At 38.3% G+C, this 10,729-nt stretch overlaps 2 protein-coding genes across 4 annotated transcripts; one reads left to right on the forward strand and one right to left on the reverse strand.

Annotated features, from left to right (window-relative positions):
- Nucleotides 1–361: 361 nt before the first annotated feature.
- On the reverse strand, nt 362–6,735 carry LOC107569661 (60 kDa heat shock protein, mitochondrial). The gene is made up of 11 exons (XM_016255793.1): nt 6,463–6,735; nt 4,391–4,566; nt 3,944–4,279; nt 3,754–3,849; nt 3,567–3,660; nt 3,072–3,240; nt 2,427–2,526; nt 1,999–2,244; nt 1,742–1,916; nt 1,468–1,646; nt 362–932 (listed from the first exon to the last, which is right to left on the reverse strand). The coding sequence occupies exons 2-11, from the start codon at nt 4,562–4,564 to the stop codon at nt 774–776; spliced, it is 1,728 nt and encodes a 575-aa protein (XP_016111279.1). The 5' UTR covers nt 4,565–4,566; nt 6,463–6,735; the 3' UTR covers nt 362–773.
- Nucleotides 6,736–7,249: 514 nt separating this feature from the next.
- Nucleotides 7,250–9,874, forward strand: LOC107569672 (10 kDa heat shock protein, mitochondrial-like). 3 transcript variants are annotated; one of them, XM_016255820.1, is made up of 4 exons: nt 7,250–7,459; nt 8,906–9,061; nt 9,168–9,257; nt 9,679–9,874. In XM_016255820.1, the coding sequence occupies exons 1-4, from the start codon at nt 7,457–7,459 to the stop codon at nt 9,727–9,729; spliced, it is 300 nt and encodes a 99-aa protein (XP_016111306.1). In that variant the 5' UTR covers nt 7,250–7,456; the 3' UTR covers nt 9,730–9,874. The 3 variants fall into 3 exon arrangements, with proteins under 3 accessions (XP_016111306.1, XP_016111299.1, XP_016111290.1); XM_016255813.1 differs by having other exon boundaries at nt 7,254–7,459; nt 8,903–9,061; XM_016255804.1 differs by lacking the exon at nt 7,250–7,459 and adding an exon at nt 7,540–7,691.
- Nucleotides 9,875–10,729: the final 855 nt, after the last annotated feature.

Raw genomic sequence — 10,729 nt, forward strand, 5'->3', positions numbered from 1 at the left:
AAAGAGATTATGGAAAAAAAAAAAAGTCTCCAACATGCTGTTGAATGTTGTTTTGGACCTCTCGGACTTTCAAAATATAATATATAGTGTTCCACAGGAAAAAAAAAAAACAGTCATAGAGGTTTAGAAAAACACGAAGGTGGGTAAATGAGTAAATTATTTTTTGGGGGGAGAACTATCCCTTTAAGAAACATCACACAATTCTTTAAGCGGATATCAACATATTTCTATTCCGTGAGAAAAACAAAAGTAACAGTTGAAGGCAAAACAAGTACTTGCTTCGTCACAGCTGTGTAATCCTCAAATGAGGGGGTTATTTTTACATGAAAATGAACAGTACAAAAAAAAAAACTGAACAATGAAGTGGTCAAAGTTCCTACTACTTTCTTGCTCATTAAGACAAACTTTAACCTGAACATCTGGCTTTTAAAGCCCCTACAGATGGTCTGATTCAAAACCAGCTATACGGACAATGATATTCGTACAACACAACAGCATGACAGTATGCAATGTTAAATGCACTTTCCCATTAGACTTGGTGAGCACAATGATATAGAACAAAGGCAGACAGACTCTCCCACGGTAGGGTGACGTCTTCAGCCATGAGTAGAGAGATAAGATTGGACATAGCGGTGGAAGGATGGGAGACTGTAAGGTCCATTTCTTTTGCTCCATGATCAGACCACCAGCACTCAATTTCGGCAGGTTCGAAAGGGAGGGGCAAATCATGTCCCCTGCCCACAACCCTTTCACTAACGTCGGTGCAGATCGGTTTAGAATCCCATGCCACCCATGCCTCCCATGCCACCCATGCCTCCCATTCCTCCCGCCGGCATGTCCTTCTCCTCCTTTGGTATCTCGGTGACAACGGCTTCAGCAGTAGACAGCAGAGATGCAACGCCTGCAGCATCTAGCAGAGCAGTCCTCACGACCTGCAGAGGGAGACAAAGACAATACACTTACTGAACATAGGAGCATTGCGTTTTTGATTGTGATGTTGGTACATCCCTATCAATAATTATTTTAATTTTACAGCCAATAACGGATTACAGGATAAAAAAAAATATGTAAATGCTACAAAATAATTTAGGTAGTACATTATCATCTATTTGGCATCACAACAAAATATAAAAATATACATTAAAATTTGATGTCAGTAAGACTTTATTTTAAAGAAATGAATGCTTTTAAGGCGGCATTAAACTAATCAAAAATTATATATTTTTATAAATGTTACAAATTATTTCCATTTCAAAAAATGCTGTTCTTTTGAACTTTCTATTAAAAAAAATGGTTTCCACAAAAATAAGTAACTGATCATAAAAAAAAAAAAAAGTTTAAATGGTGTATATAATGTAGGGCAGTATTGTAATATCATACAAGTCGAGATATTAATTCACAGAAACCGCTCTGACATTATTACTGATTTAAACTGATAACATAAGTTAGTGAACCACAAATACACACCTTTGTGGGGTCAATAATGCCTCTTTCGACCATGTTGACATATTCTCCATTCATAGCGTCATATCCAATCTCTGGAGCGCTCTGCAAGATCTTCTCCACCACCAGAGAGCCCTCAACTCCTGCATTCTTGGCAATAGTCATTGCAGGAATACGAAGCGCTCTGCGAATGATGTCGATACCTTTAAGAGCAAAAAAAAAGTCAGTTTGGGGAAGTTAACAGAGGGTTACTTCTTACAGGACATCTGGAGGATGAGATCTACACTTCAGTCCTTACCAATCTTTAGATCATCATTGGCTGGCTTGATGTTGTCCAGGGCTGGGATGCAGCGCAGCAGGGCACATCCTCCTCCAAGAACTATTCCCTCCTCCACAGCAGCTCGAGTGGCATTCAGCGCATCAGTGACGCGGTCTTTCTTCTCATTCACTTCAACGTCACTTGTTCCTCCAACCTAATAAACCGAATGATTTTTCTTTTATCATGGTGATGGACACATACTAACAAATGACTATACATTCTTCCTGCTTTCATACCTTAATCACAGCCACTCCATCGGAGAGCTTGGCCAGACGCTCGTTGAGTTTCTCCTTCTCATAGTCACTGTTAGTGCTCTCCAGCTGTTCAGCGATCTCATTCACACGCTTCTCAATAGCTGCTGAATCACCACGGCCTTTGAGGAGCATCGTGTCATCCTTTGTCACAATGACCTCGCCGACTCTGCCAAAATCATGTGCCTGGATATCCTCAATGGCCAGACCCACAGCCTCATCACCAAACACCTGAAAACACACAGATCAGCTGTGTTACCAGACTTCATCATGTTATTATAGGCAATGGCAAATACCTCAAGAGATGATACGAGCCATAATACAATGTTAAAGCATTAAATAAATGAGATATTTTAAATGAGCTATTAATTAATGTAATGAATACAGATGAAGACAAAAGCTTAGGCACATACCGTGCCTCCAGTGGAAATTGCCATATCCTGCAGCTGGTTTTTCCTGTTGTCCCCGAATCCTGGAGCCTTAACTGCAACGACCTGAAGTCCAACCTTCAACCTGTTGGCAAATTTTAGCATTGACCTTTAACCCAGAATCTTTAAATAACAGCCTATTCTTAAACCTCTAAAGCAGTGATCCTCAAATCTGGCTCGCGAGATCCACTTTCCTGCAGAGTTTAGCTCTACCCTAATCAAACACACCTGAGTTTGCTAATCAATGTCTTCAGGATCATTAGAAAATCACAGGTAGGTTTGTTTGATTACAAGGTTGGAGCTAAACTCTGCAGGAAAGTGGATCTCGCGAGCCAGATTTGAGGATCCCTGCTCTAAAGGATCATACCTTACCAAAAAAATAAATAAATAAATTTAAAAAAAAAAACGTTACTACAGTTGTTACTTTGATATATCTCTTGCAAGTTCCTGTAGTATTAGCCAATGTCATTAAGAAAATAAACATAAATAATATTTTTAAGAAAAGAAAAAAAAAAAAAGCCAAATACTCTGAAATCTATTTGGAGATTCCATATTTCTGGAATCAGAAGTTCTATTTCACATCTATCCATTCCATGTATTTCTTGCAAACTTGTGTTTTTAGAGACAAACCTGTTGAGGACCAGAGTGCTGAGTGCCTCTCCGTCCACATCTTCAGCAATGATGACCAGAGGCTTGCGATGCTGGTTGGCAAGTTCCAGTGCTGGCACGATGCTCTGTACGCTGGAGATCTTCTTCTCACTCAGAAGCAGGTAAGCATCCTGAAACTCACACTTCTGGCCTGCAAACAGAGAATATGTGTTGTTGTCATTCCAGCCTTAATTTTTTTTCATCGTTTACTCACCCTTGTGTCGTTCCGAACACAAAAGGAGATATTTTGAAGAACCAAACAGTTGTTGGCCCCCATTGACCTCCACAGAAAGGAAAGAAATACTATAGAAGTCAATGGAGACCATCAACTGTTTGATTACCAGCATTCTTCAAAATATCTTCTTCTAAGAAAGAAACTCATACGGGTTTGTAAATGACGACAAAATGTTAATTTTTAGGTGAACTATCCAATTCATACTGGTACAAACACATGAGCTTCTATTACAAAATACACACCTTTAGCGGTGTTGATGAAGTAAGGAGAAATGTAGCCACGGTCGAACTTCATGCCCTCAATGATCTCAAGCTCATCATGTAGGGTTTTACCATCCTTTAAACAAGAATTACAGCCCAACTGTGAGGTATTTTAAGGATCAAACCATCATTCCACCTGTACTAAATACTACTTAGTGTAGCAGCCTACCTTCACTGTAATAACACCCTTGCGGCCCACTTTCTTCATAGCATTGGAGATGATGTTACCAACTTCAGTGTCTCCATTGGCAGAAATAGTGGCCACCTATATCAAAGAAAGATTGACAGAAACTAAAAGTTAAAAAAAAATGTTTTTTAAAAACCTACCATATAGTGGGCGTTTTTAGGGCACTTCTTACCTGAGCAATTTCCTCTGGTGTTGTGACCGGCTTGGAGAGTTTCTTGAGTTCATTGATGACTTCTTCCACCGCCAGCATGACTCCTCTACGGATCTCCACAGGGTTGGCGCCTTTGCTGATGGTGTCAAATCCTTCCTTGGCAACAGCACGGGCCAAAACTGTGGCGGTTGTGGTGCCATCTCCAGCTTCCTCATTTGTGTTGTTAGCCACGTCCTGTACCAGCCTGGCCCCGATGTTCTTATACTTATCCTTCAAGTCGATACTTTTGGCAACTGTGACACCATCTTTGGTGACTTTAGGGCTGCCCCAGCTCTGCTCAATGATAACGGTGCGACCCTGAGGTAGAGAGGCGAATCTAGTTGTTCCTGCCATTAATGATTGCAAATGTGACTTTAAGGGGAGTAACATATCTGCTGTTCCCCTGGCGACTGATTAAACTCAGCCTACCTTTGGTCCCATGGTGACGGCCACAGCATCAGCCAGCAGGTCAACGCCCTGGAGCATGAGGGCGCGGGCATCTGCTCCAAACTTGACGTCCTTGGCATACGCACGGGTCAGGTGTGGGGCCAGCGCCCTGCACACTGGCCTCATCTGTTTCATTACACTGGGTAAACGCAGCATTTCTAATGAGAAAGAGAGTAGAAGCAGAACACTTTTTAATACAGATTATTCATGATACAAGTGATTTTTACATCATTAGAAGAAAAAAAAGATTTTTGTGATTTCAGTTGTTTGTGATTTATCGGATAAGGATTAGTAATACGATTTTTTTTTTACTCAACTTCTACTTGATAAAATATTTTAGAGCTTGGCATGACTAGAAAAAAAAATAAAATTATATTCTTTTAAAAAATGCCCACAAGATTTTATTAATTTACATGACTTTTCAAAGTCTAGAGTCACACTTTAAGAATGAGGCTCTCTTATGTATTCATGTTTTCCCATAGATCTTTAGTAGTTTTGTCATTTTAAGTAGGGATGCACCGATATGAAAATTTTGGCCGATACCGATAACCGATTATTCTTTATTTTTGAAAGCCGATAACCGATATGTTGGCCGATAAATCGATATCCAAATTGTTATATACTTTTTGAGAGCCTGATTACAAAAAAGGTCTCATCATTAAAAGCCACATCCCAAACACTTCAACATAAGCAGCCTAGTTTGAACGGTGTACGTTTTAAAAATATTTTTACTCTCCCATTACCAAATTTAGTCATAAAAAAGTCTTACAAATAAATAAAATAATGCATAAATAATGCAAAATGATCTTGAGCCACTCTCGGAATCTCTGGTTGAAAACTGATTTAGTAAAACAGGTAGCCCCGCCCAAAACCCATGGCATTGGCTGATGTTGGTAGAGAGCCGTTTCTGATTGGCTGACAGAACTCTTCGGAGCTTTTTTTTTTATAGAACGTAATCATGTGGTTTTTCACATTTGTATTGATAGCTCAGGCAGTGGAGACATTTTATGCATGATATTTAACCTCCCAAACTCCCCTTTCCCACCCCCAAAAAATTCAAGTCTTGTGTTGAGGTCACATGAGACCTCCAGATGCCAAAAATTAGTCTTTGCCCCCGCTGGCCCCTGAAAGCATTATATGAATCTTTGCCTGATTCATTCATTCACGTATCCTCATCATATTTCGTGTTCAAAATATCAAGGCTTTCCATTAAAACATGCTTTAGAAAATACAAGGATATAACCATCACTGGCATGGTTCACCTGGACAGTTACTACAATGTTCAAAGCCAGATCATCAACCATAAAAATGAAGGGAAAAGGTTTTAAAAAAGCAAGGATAACAGCAGGTAATAATTACACTAAACTGAAATGTGTTCATGTTCATGTCATTCAGAGCCTGTAGTGGGCTTTCATCTCCCCCACGTGCGTTCAGGGCGTCACAAGGTCACAATCCCTCCGCGTCACGACAGAGCCGGACATGATCTCTCATCCTCATGCGTTCAAGTTACACAGTTCCCGGGGTATTCCTTTTGTTTGAGCAAAACTAACCATTGTAGCCCTGACACCGATTTAATATTTCATACATAACAAGAGTAGAATTCTTAGGCCTCAATATCATCGAATTTGCATGCAAGCTATACTCCCCACTATATTTCTGTTAAGACTGAGCTTTATTATTTTGATAATAAAGTAGTCAATAAAGCAGATATGACACTGATGCATTATAATTACCAAGCAATGTATGTGATATGCATAATATATCGGTTGCATTCATGCCCGTTATTCTGATGAGCACCATCAGCATCTGCCAGAAAAGTCTAAATGTTCTAGAATACGATAGGATTAAATGACAGCCAATTACATGGTAAACGTGCACAATCTTATTTTACAACTCGACAGAACCAACTGAGAGCCCTGGCATTACAAAATGATGTTACATATCTGCCTCTTTGACCTCATTAATCTTTATATTACCAGGCCAGTAAACAGCGTTATGCGGTGTAGTATGTTTCTAGGCTTTTATAAATGAGTATAATGCTATAATTGACTTACTGCAGAGTGATCTGGAGGTGAATGAAGGGATACGCGTGTCCGTCAGTACAGCAGACTGAACGATATAAGAAGAAAAGGAGCCGTTTTAAAGCTGCTGCAGTTACACTGAACTCACATGTGTTCTTCATCCGGGTAACCTCCCCCCGCCCTGACATCTGAATAACCCACTGTTATAAATGAGCAAACAATAGCTACGCATTAAGCTCTTAAATACACAGATGCCTTCATTTGCTTTTTGTTTCAATGTCACTCAACATATTTAGTTCACACTGAAGGAGCATATAAATAAAATGCGTTAAAATAGCCCTTTATATTGTTGTTATGCTCGTTCCGGGGCGTCACGTTCGAGAATTTTCGCAGATTCTATTGGAGAGAAAAAGACGTCAGAGGTCAAGATTGTGCAACAAGAAATGCGATCGCATTTTACAAAAGTCTTTGATTTTGTTTAAAGTCTTATATATGATATAATATGTTGGTTTATATAAGTCAATACATTCGTATTTTTGTTGTATAATTATTTATTTAGTATTTAGAGTGGGTTAATATATATATATTTTTTTATTTAGGTAGCTTTTTACTACCTTTCTTTGGTTATTTGTAATCAACAATGCCTTTTAAACTAGTAAAAAAAAAATTAAATGTCTTTGTGTAACGTTTAGGCCAGGGGTAGGCAAGTTCGGTCCTAGAGAGCCGCAGTCCTGCGGAGTTCAGCTCCAACCCTGAAAACAAACCTCACCTGCATTGATTAGCTTGTTCGGGTGTGTCTGATTAGGGTTGGAGCTGAACTCTGCAGGAGGACTGCGGGTCTCTAGGACCGAACTTGCCTACCCCTGGTTTAGGCGACCGAGGAATATTCTAGCACGGGGGTCGGTAAGGATTAGCTTTTGGCGCATGCGCAGTACCCTTCCGGACATTTCTTCCTCACGTGGATCGCCCTAGTGAAGTGGTCCAGTTGCTGCTCTGCCGGACGCGCTTTTCATAAAGATCAGCAAAAATGGTAAGACGCGTAAGATAATTGATCTAGCTGCACCATCTGAATGACTTGTTTCTATAGTTCTTTGATCTGTGTGACTGAGATAGCGCTATGTTTTATAACGCTCAGTAAATTGCAGCTGCAAGGTCACGGTTAGGAATTTATGCGATGCGAAGCCTGTTACTAGTACACGTAGTGTTTGTGAGAATGGTTTAAAATGAGTGGTTCGCTGTGAGCAGGAATGGGGATTTCACAGGTAACCCGGTTTGCTATCACTAAATCTTAGCCAATCGTTGGTTTACAGACAAGGATTGTTTAAAAAGGTGGTATATTTATATTACAGCATATTCTGTTTTATTTTATATGACAGTGTGTAGAATGATAATTTCTGTTCATGCGTATAAAGTATTTGTCTTGCAGGTACGGTCACATCTTGCATGTGAAAACTCAATATATTTCCATCGTCTTCATTTCTTGAATCAGGTTGTCACACTGCTAGCTCCAAGATCATTATAGCCAATAGCGTTTCAGGAAGATATGAACTTCCGGGTCTTTTTGAATGGAGGCGAACACATGTGCATTGTGATGTACTGTAACTCTGATTATTTAGTTTTCAGTTAGATTCAGGCATAGAGATGAAATATTGTCTCAAGAGGGGTTTTCAGTTTATTTGTCTGGATTAACCTTGTAATAAATTACCATAGCATATTAATTAAAAATGCTTACACGTTATTGGCTACCAGACAATCACGAAAGACATTTGTGACATGAATTGTGAATTGCTTTTAAATGTATTATGAGGCCAGATGAAATGCACAACTGATTCATTCTAGAATCTTCTACATTCCGAACCATTCAGCCTTGGACGGTTATCATGTTGCCTGTCCTTTTGTCCTTCGGCAGGATAGTAAACATTTACAAAACCTCCAAACGTCTCTCCTCCCCCACATGAATCCTCAACATCTCCTATCCCATCTACCCTCTCTCACACATGACCTTCTCTCAAGGTCACACACACATCTGTTCTCAGACAAGCAGCTGCTCTTGTCTTTGAAACTTTGAACCGTAATGGTCAGAGTTTTTTTTTGTTCTTAAAGGTATCCGTTTTAAATGTGCATCTAATTTAGTAGCCTAAAATTTGTAATCTGTATGGGAGGTAAACTAAAGATTTAAATGAGTCAAGAACTTACAGTAGTGCATTTTAGGAAAGCATTACTTAAAGGCCTGCTTTTAAAAGTGAATGTAACCATAATAGTTTTTGATTGATTCATATTATTTGAACACCTTTGGATATAGATTTACAAATATAGCAAAAACTGTAGAGGAAAAGGAAGACTTGGAAAAAAATAAAAGGAAATAATTTTCTCTTTTCTAGTCTGCAATGCCCCCTAGTTGTACATTTTTGGAGTGTTGCAAAACACGCATCGACTATTTCTACACTGTACTAAGCATGCCTTTGCCCCAAAGCAGGCTTTCCGGAAATTTCTTCCCATGTTCGACCGCGTGTTGGTGGAGCGGCTAGCTGCAGAGACGGTGACAAAAGGAGGCATCATGATTCCAGAAAAGGCTCAAGCCAAAGTGCTGCAGGCTACAGTGGTGGCAGTGGGTCCAGGATCCACCAACAAGGTAGCTTTTTTATAAACTCCTATCTTCTGATCTGATTTAAGCATTGTCTTTACAGTGTGTGAGATGCAGGCTGTACCTCAGAGTTTAAATGCTGTCTGTCTTTTAGGATGGGAAAGTAACACCTGTCTGCGTCAAAGTTGGGGATAAAGTTATGCTGCCGGAGTATGGAGGAACAAAAGTTTTTCTTGATGATAAGGTTAGATCATTGGTCATGATTGCATTATAAGAGGATTGATTTTTTTGTATTCTTATGTATTTCTTATTATTAGTTCATATGTATACATTTAGTCTATTATTTAAAGCTCTTGGCATGTTATTATAGACTTTAGTCAGGTCAGACACCATAATGAATTTAACAGATGAAAACAAGGCTGTGAGGTATAGTCTTTACAATGGCATGCACTGTATAAAGGATCTTAGATTACATAATTTTTTTATTTTTTCAGTTCATTTGAACACAGTATTTCTATTCTTCACAGCTTTGTTTTCATTCCTGTCAGAAATGAAATATGGTGCTAAGTTCAATAGAAGACATGTAACCAAATGATATTTATAATTTGTATAATAGTGCCTTGATTTTACAATGGCCATTTTTGTATTTTCCTTTTCTTTTGTAGGACTATTTCCTGTTCCGGGATGGAGATATTCTTGGCAAATATGTAGAATGAAGTCTGCTTGTTCAACCATCTGTGTCATTCTGGAGTCCATAGAGTGAATGGTTGTTCCATGTTTGTTTTCTTTTTTTTCTGTGTCATTCAATTGTAAATAAGTATGATCAAGTTTTGTTTCAAATAAAGTGATCTTGATGTTTCATCTTGCTTCTTCATGGAACAGTATGGAAATGAACATGTGAATGTTGAAACATGGATATGGACTGTCTAAATTGTGTGTATTAGGATACTTTATATTCCATATTCTTGAACGGTTTGTTTTAGTGTTTGGTCAGGTATGAATTCTTTAACTCTAACTTTGTAAAAGGTTATAATGGAGTCAGATGGATTTATTTTTTTATTTTTTTAATTGTGATTATAAAGTAATTAGTGAACTAATTATAGGGTTTGAAAATTGTTTTACCAGACACATTTTTATTCCATGAATAATTTCCTTTGAATTATGAATATGAGCTACAGGATGTAATCAGAAGGAATAACTAAAATAATAATAGTACAGTGCCTTCTGAAAGTAACCAGACTCCTAGACCTTTTTATCACAATTATATAAAAAGTGTTTTTTAACTGCCATGACATTTTATTCATTAAAAATTATTCAAAAAATTGCTTTTTCTTATTTGATATGATTTAGAATAATCAACAGGGAAACATATGAATAGATGTAAGAAAGAAAGAAAAGAAAATTTGCCAGTACACTCTGAGAAGCTTGGTTCACTGGCTATTGCTTGAAGCTTGGATATTATTTACATTTTTTTAAGTGCCAAGAAAAAAATATGAATGGACTCAAGGCTTTGTGTTTGTACAAGAAGGTCCTTGAGTCCTTAAAAAATAATTTTCATGGCTAATAAAATTAGCCACCTAATGCCACCTGGAGTTTCCCCACAGTGGCCAGCTGCATACACCGCTTATTACAGTCATCTTTTTTTAAAGGCTGGTTATAAAAAAAAATTTTATGCAGTTGCTTAAAATCTTTGATTTAAATGTGAGAATAAAAGTG

The sequence above is a fragment of the Sinocyclocheilus grahami genome, unplaced genomic scaffold (genome assembly GCF_001515645.1).
Source record: "Sinocyclocheilus grahami isolate Dianchi unplaced genomic scaffold, SAMN03320097.WGS_v1.1 scaffold28.1, whole genome shotgun sequence".
NCBI classification, from domain to species: Eukaryota; Metazoa; Chordata; class Actinopteri; order Cypriniformes; family Cyprinidae; genus Sinocyclocheilus; species Sinocyclocheilus grahami.

What these genes read in the sequence shown, in the direction of transcription:
- LOC107569661 (XM_016255793.1), bottom strand. Translation starts at nt 4,564, where the DNA reads ATGCTGCGTTTACCCAGTGTAATGAAACAGATGAGGCCAGTGTGCAGG. An exon ending in CACCAGAGGAAATTGCTCAG is followed by an intron (nt 3,850 to 3,943) that starts GTAAGAAGTGCC and finishes TCTTTGATATAG; the next exon opens with GTGGCCACTATTTCTGCCAA. An exon ending in CAATTTCCACTGGAGGCACG is followed by an intron (nt 2,245 to 2,426) that starts GTATGTGCCTAA and finishes GTGTGTTTTCAG; the next exon opens with GTGTTTGGTGATGAGGCTGT.
- LOC107569672 (XM_016255804.1), top strand. An exon ending in GTCCAGGATCCACCAACAAG is followed by an intron (nt 9,062 to 9,167) that starts GTAGCTTTTTTA and finishes TCTGTCTTTTAG; the next exon opens with GATGGGAAAGTAACACCTGT. An exon ending in AAGTTTTTCTTGATGATAAG is followed by an intron (nt 9,258 to 9,678) that starts GTTAGATCATTG and finishes TTTCTTTTGTAG; the next exon opens with GACTATTTCCTGTTCCGGGA.